This window comes from Lissotriton vulgaris, chromosome 10 (assembly GCF_964263255.1).
Source record: "Lissotriton vulgaris chromosome 10, aLisVul1.2, whole genome shotgun sequence".
Lineage (NCBI taxonomy): Eukaryota > Metazoa > Chordata > Amphibia > Caudata > Salamandridae > Lissotriton > Lissotriton vulgaris.
The window spans coordinates 233853150-233869033 of record NC_141698.1 but is presented as its reverse complement, the minus strand read 5'-3'; the positions used below and the strand labels follow the sequence as shown (position 1 = coordinate 233869033).

The 15884-nt window shown below is 51.4% G+C and overlaps 1 protein-coding gene across 2 annotated transcripts in view; it reads left to right on the top strand.

Moving 5' to 3' along the window:
* Positions 1-15884, top strand: part of GBX1 (gastrulation brain homeobox 1) — a 177063-nt gene that overhangs the window by 144472 nt on the left and 16707 nt on the right. The window contains exon 5 of one of the 2 annotated variants that reach the window (XM_086942412.1): positions 4757-4774. The exons of the other annotated variant lie outside the window; for it this stretch is intronic. Coding sequence (XP_086798538.1) covers positions 4757-4774 — 18 coding nt within the window. The remainder of the gene's footprint in view (positions 1-4756; positions 4775-15884) is intronic. 2 annotated transcript variants of the gene reach the window in all.

The following is a 15884-nucleotide window of genomic DNA, read 5'->3' as shown; positions in this document are numbered from 1 at the left end:
CCCTACAAATATGGGTATGACATCTACAAATTGATAACTGCTTTGGAGAGGGCCTGCAAAGTACAGCAGGTACCCCAAAGTCAGTGGGCAGCAATCTTGTGGCTCTCCTTTTCAGAAAAAGGTAGAGATAAGCTCCTCACTGTTAGTGATGAGGATGCTAATAACTACAAAGTCCTGAAGAGTGCTCTGATTGATGGGTTTGGCTTAACCACTGAACAGTGCAGGTTGATGTTCAGGGATACCCAGAAGACACAGACTCAGGACTGGACTGATTTTGTAGATTGTGCTACTAAGGCTCTGAAGGGCTGGTTATTGGACAACAAAGTACATGACTATACAGGATTGTATAATTTGATTATGAGGGAGCAGATCCTTAGTAATTGTCAAAACCAGCTTTTACACCAGCACCTGGTGGACTCAGATCTGACCTTTCCCCAAGAATTGGGTAAGAGGGCAGACAAATGGGGCAGAACCATGATTAGGCCTAAAAATTAGGGTAGTCACCAGAAGAAAGATTCTACCAAGCCTCAAGAGAAAGGTGGGGATAAATCTAAAGACAGGTCCTCCACGGGGCCCCAAAACTCCAATGGTGGGGGTGGGTCCCAGAAAACTTCCTCTAACCTCAAGAAACCTTATTGCCATGACTGTAAACAGCCTGGCCACTGGAAGACTGACAGCAGTTGCCCCTGGGCCAACAATAAGGAAAACATTCCCCCAAGTAATACTCCCAGACCTCCTGTTACTATTAGTAGTAATCCCCCAGGTGGTGGGAGTGCCCCCAAGAATTTGGCTGGGTTTACTTTGGGAACTCATGTGGACTCTGGCCTAACCAGGTCCCCTAACTTAGCTACTCTTGTCTGTGTAAATGGCATGGGGTTTGCCAACTTCACTGCTTGTCCCAACACTTTGGGCAAGTGCAGACAGGAGCCCCATATCAATGGCCAGAAAGTTGAAGCCTTCAGAGACACAGGGGCTAGCATCACTATGGTGACTGACAGTCTAGTCCCCTCAGGACAACATTTACCTGGGTTCACCTATCAGGTGACCAACATTGATGGAGTGCAGAAAGGTCATCCCATGGCAGTATTTAATCTCAGCTGGGGAGGTGTCACTGGCCCAAAGACAGTGGCAGTGTCTACGAACTTGCCTGTAGATTGTCTACTGGGGAATGATCTAGAGATCTCAACCTGGGCTTGGGTAGAACAAGAAACCCATTCCAAAATGGTAGGCCTCCCAGAAAAGGTTAGTGGGGCTGTTATGGCCACAGCCCCAGCTCAAGCAGAATTCCTTCCTAAAGAGGTTGGAAGGGCTATGATGGTCACAGCCCAAGCTCAGACAGACTTCCCTGAAAAGGTTGGCAGGGCTGTGATGGTCACAGCCCATACCCAAACAGAGTTCCTTCCTGAAAAGGTTGGAAGGGCTGTGATGGTCACAGCCCAAACTCAAACAGATTTTAGTGTTGTGAAGCCTGAAACTATGGATCACCCCACTCAGACAGAGAGCATTGGGGAGGAAGAAAAATCTCCCTCCCACCAGACATTAGGTGAGAGTCAGCCTCCTCAGGGAACTGACCCTACCCCTTGTGAAGGAACTTCCCCAGAGGTAGCCAGGCCTAGCCTGGCAGAACCCCTGATGTCAGTGGACCTTTCCAAGGTAGGACCCAGTCTTTAGCAGGTAACCTGCCCCTCTCTACCCTGCCTCAGTCGGCCCAGGGCTGCAGAGGTCAGGGCGGCCAATGGTGGACCCCAAAGGGCCCCCTGTCCACAAAACCACCCCATCAGCAGATTAGGGGCACCAAAGCTAGCAGCCCTAGCAAGGTGAACATTTCAAAAACTCCTGAGGGATCTCCCTTACACTTAGTTAGGAACCTCCCCCAGATGGACTCTGTTGGGCACAGCCAAACCTGGGACCCCAAGGCCCCAAACCTGACCTGTCCCTCCAGTAAGCCAACAAAAGGGAAACAGCCTCCAGCTGTAGGTAGTCAGAGGTTGACCCTGAGAGCACAGTGTAACTCAGTCAAGGAAAGAAAGGCCCATATGGTGGAAGATGATTGGAGGAAGCTGAGCCCTACATTAGAGGAGCCTCACTTCAGTACTCCATCTTAACACCATCCTTTTACTTTGCCAAAACACACCACAGGTAGAGATTCCCTAGGGTGGAGACCCTATGATACCCTTAGGGTAAGGGATTGCTTAGTGGACCATGAGACGGGGGGTAGCCATGCTAGTGCAGGTACTTCCTTATATGGCCACTAAGCAATATAGGCTTACCTGGTCAAGGATAGCATTTTCTCCTTTCGTTTGGGTGGGGGGGTTGTGTAGGAAGGTGGATACCTGACTATGGTTAACCCTGATTTTTTTTGCCTAGTTTTTAGCTGGTTTTAGACTTAGTTGGCCTGGGATCCTGCTAATCAGGGCCCCAGGCTATCTGCTCTCTCTGTAAAATGGACTCCATGTTCTTTAAGTACATCTCCAATTGGGTATTGGGTCACCTTATGAGCCCCTGTACAGTGTACTATAGGTACCCAGGGCATAGGTGCATCCAAGGCCTACCAGGGACTGCAGCATATCTTTTGCCACCCCTGGCTGGCCATACAAACTGACACAACTGGCTGATCACTCAGCTGGGGCAAGGTCGTGTAATCACCCGTTGCTTAGATATAGTATTCCTATATCTAACCTTATATCTAGACACATATACACCTATAAGTCATTCCTATGGCAGGCCTTAACAATCCTGGAGGCAGAGTGCTTGGTTTTATGTGAGATGAGGTTCTAGCATAAGCTGAGCCTGTCTGCAGCTTTCGGAACCATGTCCTTATAGCTGTTCTAGGATATAGCCATACTGTTAGACCTGTCTGCTTCTGTGAGTCCCCTCACAATTATGATTTATTTTGTCCCCTTTGGCCTCTGAGTGTTACTATTTTTTTATTTTATGTCCACCCGGATTTTTTTTGTCAGCATTGACTGAGGGGCTAGATGTTCCTTGAGTAGGACGTTTCGCCTTCCCTCTGAGGCCTAGTCCTCCTCATGAAAATTTAGTGAAATCCAAGAAACCTAAAATGGAGTCCACCAAAGGACATAACGGTCATCTCAGCAATACTGACCCATTGGGTTGTATGTAGAAGGTTCTGGAACCCTCCAGTGTGTTCTGTTGACCAGGGTCCAGTCTATAAATAGGACCACTCATCAACGGCCATTTTAGAGTGGACGGAGCTTCTGTCGAAGAGGGAGCGTCTAGGAGTGAGGCAGGAGTGTGAAGAGGTGACGCAGTACTGTGAACACGATTGACCCACGGGGCAGCTGTTCGGTCCTGACGTACCCCTGCCTGTTGACCAAGCCCTGGGTCGTCTCACCTGAAGGAACTTGAAGAACCTAAAGTGAAATCCCAAATAATTAACAACCTGCCTAAGACGTGAGGTGTTAGAAGGAAACACGTCTGGAGAGACGCCGAGACACTGACCCCATTAACAACGTAACTTTGGACTGGAGGAAGATCAGTCACGTCCCTGTGAAACCAATAAAAGAACGAAGAGTTCGGCGATCCGCCGAAATCCTACCGTGTGTGAGGAGTTGCCCGCACTGACTGGAGGATCCGGAGTGGTCGGGTCATCGGAGGAGGCCGGAGGTTCCCCATCGCTGTCTGCAACATCCGCCGGAGGTGAGCGCAGTGCTGAAGATCCCCGCGGCGGTCAACTTCCGAGGGGAGGAGAGCTGACAGAGAGGCCGGACCTGGGCGGAGTTCCCCGGCGTGCGTCGTCAAGGGAGGAGACGCGGAAGCGCTGTGAGGAGCGCCCGAAGGCCAGCTGACTGAGGCATCGGAGCAGGGGAAACGACATCCTCTGGGTAGCGTGACCAGAGCGGACGCTTAGCTGGACTACCAGCGCTCAACAAAAAGAAGTAAGCTGAGGGTTGAGCGGTGGGAGGGAGCGAACGACCAGCGGCAACCAGGGCGTAGACTGTGCAACGAAGAGGCAGCCATTCCCTTCTCATTGACTGAGCCTGGCGGAGGTGGAGATCATTCAAGAGGTGTTTAGACTGCTGTAACACCTCCAGAGTCCACTAATAAAGTGTCCGTGCATTTCGGCCACTAGCGAGTGTCCTTACCGAAGGGGAGGGGGACAGCCAGTGGTTGTGGAAACTTAGTGAGGTTCGGAGAAGATCAGCGGCGATAAGCTAAACTTGTCGAGAAGGGTTTATTCATAGTAAACAACTGTCGCATTGATTGTACAGTGATATTGAACCTGTTTATCTCTCTCTGTTTAGTCAGCGGTGTGAATGAAACCAGCCAGTATTGAGAGTTGAAGAGGGAAACCACGAAAACTGTAATATCTAGCCAGTGTTAACCCTGTGAACTGGGTATTAAGGTACCGTTTTAACACTGAAAAAGGTGAAGTGGTTCTGTGAAGTTTTCAATTGCACTGGGATATCTTTTCCTCTAAGAAAGTCGCAGGAAACTGTGTATCTATGAATTTCTTTCTTTTCAGGAGTAGAAGAGTTATGTGATTAATGTAATGTAATGTGAACTCTTGGTGAAAGCTGATGTAAAAGTATATGAGGTGCTGAAACTAACGTAAAACAAAAGGTGTTGTACTAATGTAACAAAAAGAACTATCAAACGAAAGAGAACAGAGTCTATTTTTATAAAGTACGAACCTTATTTTCCTAACGAGGTGTAGTGTCGTTTTTGGAATGGATGGGCGCTGAGTTCCTGAGAAGTTTTACGAAAGCTTCACACATTAAGCCTTTGGAATTAGTCTTCCCCTCTGTACCAGGCTATCCACGTGTTGGCTAGGAAACCCCTAGGTCTAACATATTGGTGTTTTCAGCGGTGGGATACTACTTGTGCTTGCGTATACCTTGCAGTAACTCAGGGTGCACCATAGGCCTACACCTGGAGTTTTCTCCAAGCGGTCTCCCAAATTTATATTTTGATTTTCCAAATTTACTCCTAGTGGTGGGTGGAGGTTGCCCTCAAAATTACACTTCTTAGTTCTCTCCTGAGTGCCCATTTGATACCATATTTGAAAAATGGAATTGAACCTTGAAGAGATAGAGACCTACACTGTGGCCCAACTTAGAGAGTGGTGTCAACGACAGGGGGTGTTCTTCAAGAAAGCTGCCAAGAAAAGCGAGTTGCAGACAAGCTTGAGGGCATGGGTGGAAGCTCATACAGAGGAGGAACGGGAAACAGAAGAGAGTGATAGAGACACTGTCCTTGGGGCAGGGCTGCTGTACCAAACTGAAGGGGGGAATCTGCTGACAGGTCCCAGGACACTTTCAAGGGAGGGCAGCAGTGTCTCAGTGAGGAGCTTTACTGAAGCCGAGCTGGAAGACAGGAGGGAAGAGAGGAGACTGAAATTGGAGTTAGCTAGATTAGAAATGGAGAGGGAGGACAGGAGGTTGGCCCATGAACTAACACTAAAGGAGCTAGACCTTAAAGCCTTAACATTAGGGTCCCCCAATCCTAACAATGGTGGCAGCGAAAACAAAGAGATCACCAGAGAACCCAGACCCTACTTACCCAAGGATGTCATTGCTAGCTACACCCCAGGTGATGATATTGCCAAGTGGCTAGCCGCCTATGAGGTCTCCTTAAGGGCCCATGGGATCTTGGAAACCCACTGGGGGGATGGGCTGTATAAGTACATGCCACCTGCTGGCAGGGATACCTTGTTGGCCTTGGAGCGGGATGAGCAAACCCACTACCCTACAATGAAAGTGGCGCTGGTGAAAAAGTTTGGACTAACCCCGGAAAAATACCGTCAAAAGTTTAGGGGAAGTCACAAATTAAGCACACAAAATTGGGTGGATTTCTTGGATTATGCAAAAAAGGCCTTGGAGGGTTGGGTGAAAGGCAGCGAGGTAGGGGACTATGAAGGTTTATATGACCTCATACTCAAGGAACACCTACTCGAGAAATGCTTTCCCGAGCTGCGACAACACCTGGTGGACAGCAAGCTGACTAGCCCTAGGAAGCTTGCTGAGGAGGCAGACATCTGGGCTAGTACCCGGGTGTCCTCGAAGGGGACTGGAGGGGATTCCCAGAAGTCTGGACAGGGCGCCCCCCAGAAGAAAGAGGGGGGAGATAACAAGAGGGAGTTCTTAAAAGGTCCACAAAATACTTCTCAAGGAAGGGGCAGAGGATTCATCCCTAAGGCTAACCCACCCCGAAACCCTAATCCTGGCCAAAGCCAGCAGCCAAGGGTTGTCCATTGCTTCGAGTGTGGTGGTGTGGGACATTATAAAGGAGACGTGAAATGCCCGAAACGACCACCCCCTCCCACTGGAGGAAAAGCCCCGGGAAGAACTAGTGTAGTGCTCGGGGAGGAGATGCCCTTGGATAGGGGGGGGAGCGGGCGGGTGTCCCTTTAGTGTCCCTGGGAGAGAAGGAGATGGTACCAAAGACCCAGTTGCCCCCAAATACTACCAAGTATGAGCAGTGGGTTACCATCAATGGCCATAGAGGGGAGGCTCTGAGAGACACAGGAGCCAGTATGACTATGGTGAGAAGTCATCTGGTGACTCCAGAGCAGGTCATCCCAAATGTACTCCATCCCGCTGTGATGGCTGACAGCAGATTGGGTCACTATCCCGTGGCCGAGGTTCCCTTTGAGTGGGGAGGGGTTGCAGGTTCACTTCGAGTTGCCGTAAGCCCTGCCGTGCCTGTTGATTGCCTGTTAGGAAATGACATGGAGCACAATGCTTGGAGGGAGGTGGGATACCGGACTCATTCAGAGATGCTGGGTACACCTGACTGGGCCTGTGTCAGCACAAGGTCCGCAACTACCCGTAGGGGGAGTTCGCTTACGCTGGAGCCTGGAACAATGGCCCAGCCAGCTGCCAAAGAAGAGAAGGACAGTAGGCAGGAGGAACCTGCCTCAACATCTCTACCTCGTGAGATAGATAGGCCACCTGCGGAGGTGGATCTGGAGTCCACTGAGGAGAATGTTACTCCATTGGAGAACCTACCCATCCCTGCTGAGTGGCATGTGGAGGGAGGTCCTTCCAGGGAGGATTTCTGCAAGGCTCAGAAGGAGTGTCCTACTCTTGAGGGGCTGCGGCAACAGGCCAAAGCCCAGGCAGCAGGGAACGTTGTAGGGAACTACCAAATTTACTGGGAGGATGGACTCCTCTACAGTGAGCCCAAGGCACCCGGACATGGTTCATCCAGGGCCTTGGTGGTCCCTCAATGTTTTAGAGCCTTTCTTCTAGAACTGGCTCATGAGATACCCTTGGCAGGACACCTAGGTCAGGACAAGACCTTTGCCCGGCTTGTCCCCCACTTTTACTGGCCTCGGATGAGAGTGGCGTCTGATACCTACTGTCGGACGTGTGTGTCTTGCCAAGCCAGTGGGAAAACAGGGGTGAAGCTGAAAGCTCCCCTGGAACCACTACCGGTCGTTAGCACCCCCTTTGAAAGGGTGGGCATCGACATTGTAGGGCCATTGGATCCACCAACTTCAGCTGGTCACAGGTTCATCCTGGTTCTAGTGGATCATGTCACACGGTACCCAGAGGCAATTCCTCTGAGGACCATTACTGCACCTGCAGTGGCAAGGGCCCTGATGGGGATCTTCACCCGAGTGGGTTTCCCCAAGGAGGTTGTGTCCGACAGGGGGACCAACTTCCTATCTTACATGCGGGCTATGTGGAAGGAGTGTGGTGTTACCTACCGGTTTACCACTCCTTATCACCCACAGACCAATGGTCTTGTGGAAAGGTTTAATAAAACCTTGAAAGGCATGATAAGAAGTCTGCCTGAGAGCCTGCGGAGGAAATGGGACGTCCTCCTACCCTGTCTCTTGTTTTCCTACAGGGAAGTGCCACAGAAGGGAGTGGGCTTCAGCCCCTTTGAACTTCTGTATGGGCACCCTGTACGCAGCCCTCTCAGCCTGGTGAAGGACGGATGGGAAAAGACTCCCAGGAAGCTTCCCCAGGATGTGGTGAGCTACATGCTGGCCTTCCGGAGCCAAATGGCCAAGTTGTGGAAGCAAGCTTCTGACAACTTGGAAGCCAGCCAAGCAGTAATGAAGGAGTGGTATGACCACAATGCTCACCCAGTGGAACTGGAGCCTGGACAAAAAGTGTGGGTGATGGAACCTGGAGAGCTAAATGCCCTCCAGGATCGTTGGACAGGCCCCTTTGAGGTATTGGAGAAAAAGGGTAAGGCCACCTACTTGGTGGACCTAAAGACCCCAAGACAGCCCCACCGGGTGCTTCATGCCAATCGCCTCAAGCCACACCATGAGCGGCCCGAGGTTGTCTTAATGATGGTGACCGATGGAGCAGAGGAAGAGGAAAGTGAGCCTCTCCCTGATCTTTTCTCGTCTCAAGAAAAGGATGGGTCGGTGGAGGGAGTGATTTTCTCACCATCCCTGACTCCTGAACAGCAGAGAGATTGCCGCCAGATCCTGGAGCAATTTTCCTCACTGTTCTCCCTTGTCCCGGTAAGAACCCACCTGTGTACCCATGATGTGGACACAGGAGACAGCCCACCTGTGAAGTCTAAGATCTACCGGCTGTCAGACAAGGTGAAGGCCAGCATCCATGGTGAAGTCGCCAAGATGCTGGAGCTAGGAGTAATTGAACCTTCCAATAGCCCTTGGTCCAGTCCGGTGGTTTTGGTACCAAAAGCTGCCCCACCGGGCGCCAGACCTGAATTAAGATTCTGTGTGGATTACCGAGGACTAAATTCAGTAACGAAGACAGATGCTCATCCGATCGCCAGGGCGGATGAACTCATTGACCGGCTGGGAGCTGCCCAATATTTAAGTACCTTTGACCTTACTTCAGGGTACTGGCAGATTTCCCTTACTGATGGAGCAAAGGAAAGGTCAGCCTTCTCCACGCCTCAGGGTCACTACCAGTTCTGCGTGATGCCCTTTGGGCTCAAGAACGCCCCTGCCACTTTTCAGCGGCTGGTGAACCAGGTCCTCTCTGGAATGGAAGCTTTTTCTGCTGCTTATCTGGATGACATTGCTGTCTTCAGTAGTAGCTGGGAGGATCATTTGCAACACTTGCAAGCTGTTCTCCGGGCCCTGCAACAGGCTGGCTTGACAATCAAGGCCAGCAAGTGTCAGATCAGGCAGGGGTCGGTGGTGTACCTAGGCCACTTGGTGGGCAGAGGGACGGTGCAGCCCCTCCAGGCGAAGATCGAGGCTATCATGGCCTGGGAGCCCCCCAAGACTCAAACTGAGGTCTGAGCCTTCCTGGGCCTCACTGGATACTACCGTCGCTTCGTGAAGGGGTATGGCACCATTGTGGCCCCCCTCACGGAACTTACCCCCAAGAAACAACCCGACGGGTAGTCTGGACGGAGGCTTGTCAGCGAGCCTTCGTAACTTTAAAACAAGCATTGTGTACTGCTCCAATATTCGGGGCTCCTGATTTTTCAAGAGAGTTCATTGTCCAAACAGATGCATCAGAACATGGCATTGGGGCAGTGTTATCGCAACTAAATGATGAGGGCTTGGATCAACCCGTGGTCTTCCTGTCCAGGAGACTACTCCCCAGGGAACAGAGGTGGAGTACTGTAGAACGGGAAGCCTTTGCGGTGGTTTGGGCTCTGAAGAAGTTGCGTCCATACCTATTTGGCTCGCACTTCCTGGTTCAGACCGACCACCGGCCCCTTCGTTGGTTGATGCAAATGAAGGGGGAGAATCCCAAGTTGTTGAGGTGGTCCATCTCCCTACAGGGAATGGACTTCCGGGTGGAACATCGGCCTGGAGAGGACCACGCCAATGCAGACGGTCTCTCTAGGTATTTCCGCCTTAGTGATGAGAACTCCCAAGGGATTGGGTAGTTCTCCCGACTTTCAGTTGGGGGGGACGCGTGTTAGACCTGTCTGCTTCTGTGAGTCCCCTCACAGTTATGATTTATTTTGTCCCCTTTGGCCTCTGAGTGTTACTATTTTTTTATTTTATGTCCACCCGGATTTTTGTTGTCAGCATTGACTGAGGGGCTAGATGTTCCTTGAGTAGGACGTTTCGCCTTCCCTCTGAGGCCTAGTCCTCCTCATGAAAATTTAGTGAAATCCAAGAAACCTAAAATGGAGTCCACCAACGAACATAACGGTCATCTCAGCAATACTGACCCATTGGGTTGTATGTAGAAGGTTCTGGAACCCTCCAGTGTGTTCTGTTGACCAGGGTCCAGTCTATAAATAGGACCACTCATCAACGGCCATTTTAGAGTGGACTGAGCTTCTGTCGAAGAGGGAGCGTCTAGGAGTGAGGCATGAGTGTGAGGAGGTGGCGCAGTACTGTGAACACGATTGACCCACGGGGCAGCTGTTCGGTCCTGACGTACCCCTGCCTGTTGACCAAGCCCTGGGTCGTCTCACCTGAAGGAACTTGAAGAACCTAAAGTGAAATCCCAAATAATTAACAACCTGCCTAAGACGTGAGGTGTTAGAAGGAAAAATGTCTGGAGAGACGCCGAGACACTGACCCCATTAACAACGTAACTTTGGACTGGAGGAAGATCAGTCACGTCCCTGTGAAACCAATAAAAGAACGAAGAGTTTGGCGATCCGCCGAAATCCTACCGTGTGTGAGGAGTCGCCCGCACTGACTGGAGGATCCGGAGTGGTCGGGTCATCGGAGGAGGCCGGAGGTTCCCCATCGCTGTCTGCAACATCCGCCGGAGGTGAGCGCGGTGCTGAAGATCCCCGCGGCGGTCAACTTCCGAGGGGAGGAGAGCTGACAGAGAGGCCGGACCTGGGCGGAGTTCCCCGGCGTGCATCGTCAAGGGAGGAGACGCGGAAGCGCTGTGAGGAGCGCCCGAAGGCCAGCTGACTGAGGCATCGGAGCAGGGGAAACAACATCCTCTGGGTAGCGTGACCAGAGCGGACGCTTAGCTGGACTACCAGCGCTCCACAAAAAGAAGTAAGCTGAGGGTTGAGCGGTGGGAGGGAGCGAACGACCAGCGGCAACCAGGGCGTAGACTGTGCAACGAAGAGGCAGCCATTCCCTTCTCATTGACTGAGCCTGGGGGAGGTGGAGATCATTCAAGAGGTGTTTAGACTGCCGTAACACCTCCAGAGTCCACTAATAAAGTGTCCGTGCATTTCGGCCACTAGCAAGTGTCCTTACCGAAGGGGAGGGGGACAGCCAGTGGTTGTGGAAACTTAGTGGGGTTCGGGGAAGATCAGCGGCGGTAAGCTAAACTTGTCGAGAAGGGTTTATTCATAGTAAACAACTGTCGCATTGATTGTACAGTGATATTGAACCTGTTTATCTCTCTCTGTTTAGTCAGCGGTGTGAATGAAACCAGCCAGTATTGAGAGTTGAAGAGGGAAACCACGAAAACTGTAATATCTAGCCAGTGTTAACCCTGTGAACTGGGTATTAAGGTACCGTTTTAACCCTGAAAAAGGTGAAGTGGTTCTGTGAAGTTTTCAATTGCACTGGGATATCTTTTCCTCTAAGAAAGTCGCAGGAAACTGTGTATCTATGAATTTCTTTCTTTTCAGGAGTAGAAGAGTTATGTGATTAATGTAATGTAATGTGAACTATTGGTGAAAACTGATGTAAAAGTATATGAGGTGCTGAAACTAACATAAAACAAAAGGTGTTGTACTAATGTAACAAAAAGAACTATCAAACAAAAGAGAGCAGAGTCTATTTTTATAAAGTACGAACCTTATTTTCCTAACTGGGGTGTAGTGTCGTTTTTGGAATGGATGGGCGCTGAGTTCCTGAGAGGTTTTACGCAAGCTTCACACATTAAGCCTTTGGAATTAGTCTTCCCCTCTGTGCCAGGCTATCCACGTGTTGGCTAGGAAACCCCTAGGTCTAACACATACCATATACTCTTAAGTGCATTATGAAACTTGCGGTTAAATGCTAACTCTGATTTGGCTTTATCAAAACATGTCGTGTAAGGTGTCATACGCTTGGAATACTACCCCCTTGCCAGTTCTGGCGACGGGGGTAGCATTCCACCCTTCTAGAGGGATAAGACATGTTGTTCCTACTAATCCCAGTTAACGTTAACCAGAGCCTCAGCCTCACAAAATGGACGCTGCTACCACAGACACAAGTCTGACCTCCTCCTGCTGGGAGTCCTTCCAGCGAGGGAGGCTTGGACAATAGGTTTCCCATCTTGGGAGGTGCTAGCACCACACCAGACAGGCAATAGTGTATTGGGGCAGGGAGGGCTGAATGAAATGAGACACTGCCTGGGGCACACAAGGTGTCCCATGCTTAGTTCAGTTCAAAGCAGTGCTGGGGCACTCCAGCCCCAGCTCTGGCGTGAAACTGGACAAAGGGAAAGGGGTGTAACACCCCCTTCCCTGGTCCCACCCATAGAAGGGACCTAGCAGGTAATCCAGCCCCTAGATTTGGTATATAGGTAGGAGCTGAGTCCCAAGACTTAAGTTTAATCCTGGCTGAAACTTGTAACGAAACTCTGGACCTTCGACATTCTACTTGAAGATAGAAGACTGAAGAATCTCCCTTGTGGTCAAGGAGTGACCACCCTGCACAAGCAGGCACCATTAAGCGATCAACGGTTTGCTTTGTCATTGCTCCCGCCGGAGCCCGAACACAGAGCCTGACAAGACCCAGACTTCCAGACTTCCTTCAGCCCGATCCACAGCCACAGCAAAGCTGAGACCCATGGAGGCGACGTGAGACGTGGGACCGGCCATCTTGGAAAGCCAGCGAATTGCTTTCCGTGCAATTTCTAAGGCACCCTCGAATTTGTGCATAGGGGATTAAGAAGCCCCAGCCCTGAGCATCATCTGCACCAAAGATCATCCCTCCACACTCCTCGAGTGCTGCGTAGGTCCCTTTTGCATTTTCCTGCTCGACGCGTCTGTCCGGTCACTTGCCGTTGGCTAGTGGCCTCTGTGACGACGAAACCTTGAATCTACACTGCTGGTCTGGTTGCCCCAGACTGGCCCTCACTCCCCTGAAAAGGAGCCGCTCATCAGACCTTGCTGGTCTGACTAAGAAGCCATCTTCGATTCCTGCGTGGGTTGCCATTAGCCAAGCCTTGTTGACTCCAATCCGGAAGCCGACACCGCCGACAGCGAGAGCCTTCGTGGGACAGTCTGTGTCTGACTCCTGGTCGTCGTCGACACCTCCTGGTCCACGTGGCTGCAGAGACAAGCTTCACGACATCACCCGATTGCTTCGCGACATCGCCTGGTTCCTTCCTGGTAACTGGCTAGTGACCCAGACTCTGTCCCCTCTGCTTTCAGGTACTCTTCATCCTCGATCTGCCTTGGATCAAACCGGACACTTCTCTCCTGGTCGCCATAGTCAGGTATCCAACTTCCTATACTCAGTTCCTCCAAGAGATTTAGACAGTCTGTTTTAAGTGCTTTCCTCATAATTGCGTCCATAAAGTCAGGTAACCACCGCATCGCCCGCCCAATTTCTCGAGAGGGATGCCTGTCCATCATACCGGAGACGACCACATTAAAGTCGTCTCCCAAAATTAAAAGACCCCCATGGAGCGAAAGGAGGACCGACCCCAAATCTGCAAGCGTTGTACTCTGAAGCCCTGGAGGGACATAAATAGAAAGGAAGGTTATGTGGTGACCCTCCCACATGCCCGTGACCCCAATATATCTGCCCCTCCCAGCTTCCCAATTGGAGGTAACTGCCAATGGAAAAGCCTTGCGGATCAATACCCCTATCCCTCTAGAACCTGATGTAAACCCTGAATGCGGGATCAATTTACATCCCATTCTATGTAGTGTGTTGCATAAGTTACCAACCAAATGAGTGTCCTGAAGCAGAACCACATCTGGAGCCTGCCTTTTGAGAAATTGAAGAACAACACTCCGTTTGATTTTGTCCACAGCCCGTTAATGTTCCAACTCAGTACTTTTATTTCACTACCCCACATCATCTACCCAGCACCACCCGCCTCCCCCTACATGCCGCCTATTCAACAAAAATATAGCGCTGATGAAATCTACAAACCCATAAACATAAAAAACTAACATTCCCTCCCAATTCCCCCCCACCCCGCTGCCCTGCCCATTGGGCTCAAAACTGCCCGATGAAAACTGCAGAGTGCCTGTCGTGCCTAACGGTTCAAAGAAAGAAAAAACGGAAGAGGATCCCGCTACGCCACCCCCTCCCCAACCCCAAAATACAACAACCTCCCCCCGAGCCCATATTTGTCTCAATGAGCAAACTTCCTGAGGCAATACAAAATTCACACGGATCCCTAACTAAGTGAAAGTTGTTCTGTAGGGAATAAAGGCCGTCTCATTCCTGTTCCATCACTGCCTCCTCCTCCGATCGACCCGGTGAGTCAGTTCCATCCTGAGGGAGAGTGTCAAACCAATCAGCTACAACATCCGGATTGTCAAAGAATCAAACCTTCCCACGCACCTCCACTCTCAACCGTGCGCAAAACATCATAGCATATTTCAACCCTCTGTCTCTTAGTTTCTTTTTGACTGCTAGAAATGTTACGACGCTGTGTCTGTACTGCCTGCGTGAAATCCGGGAAAAAGGACAGAGCGGTGTTCTAAAACTGGGCAGGGCCTCCGACTCTTGCTGTTTGCAGGATAAGGTCTCTGTCTCTAAAATTTAGTATTCTGGCGAACATAGGGCGGGGTGGGGCCCCAGGCCTCGGTTTCCCCTCGGGCATTCTGCGCGCGTTCCACAGTAAAAAAATTACTGAGGCCTTTAGGCTGAAGATGCTTGAGGATAAGATCCTCCACAAATAAGTCGGGGGCAGGCCCCTGTGACCTCCCAGAATGCGGATGTTGTTTCGCCGGGCCCTACTTTCATACTCATCCAGCTTGCGGTCTGGCAATTCCTGAGAGGATTTAAGCACCCGCACGTCCTGCTGTAGCTGGGCCACATCATTCACCAGGATGGATGTCTTAATGTCTAGCAACTTGACCTTCTCGTTGACTTTAGTTAGGTCTGCTCGCATGAGGTTTACTTCAATAGATACAGTGTGCAATTTGGCATCCATCGTTACCATTTGTTGGCCTAGGGAGGATTTAACGCCATCTATTGCTCCCATAACATCATGCAGTGTGATTTCACTCCTCTGGTCCGGGAGCGTACCAGTAACCACGGCTGGTGAGCCCGTTCCGGTCGGCGAGGGTATACCGGTTCAGTTTGTTGGATTGCACTGGTTTCGGGGCTCTCTGTCCCCTGAGGAATGCTTCTCGCCATCTTGTTTGGACGCCATCCCATGTGTTCTGTGGTTCCCAAGCACAGTTCCCTGCTCTGTCACGCCCCACCGGGCGTCGCTGCTCTTCAGACTGTGGGCCCCGTTACTTTCAGGCCGATCCCCAGTGCAGTTCTCCCACCAGGAGGGGGAGGATCCCCGACACCTCCTCAATCACCTAGCCAGGCAGGCCACTTTTCGCCCACAACACCTCACTCCTCCAGCGTCTCCTCCCCGGGACCCCTGCACCAGGCAGGACCAACGCAATCACTATGTTTCCCTCGACACAGGGAGTCTGCCCTCACCCGTGGACGCTGGTCCCACAACTCACTGCCACTGCATCTAGCTCCTCATCATGGCGGCTCCCCCTTGCCAGCAACATAAACGCCACAACAGAGAAGTCCGGGGGAGGGGGGCCCGCAGCGAAGCCCCAACCCACACTCACCCCCCACTGTGCCTCAAATCCGTTCCGTGGGTCTCCTTTGGCGCCCAGAGCTGCACAGTGTTCGGTGCTCCCACACACGGGGCTGAAGCGAGTCATGAAGGGGAGGGTGCCCACTGCCAAGCCCCCACCCTCACTTACGCCCCAAAGCTCCCGGGTGCCGGTCCGCTGTGTACAGGGCCCCCTACACTACGGGGCATCTGCGATATACAGCCGGAGGGGGGGTGCCAGAGATGGTCCCACAGTCACGACGTCCTCCTGCGCTACCTCCGCGCCCCCAAATCCAGCGT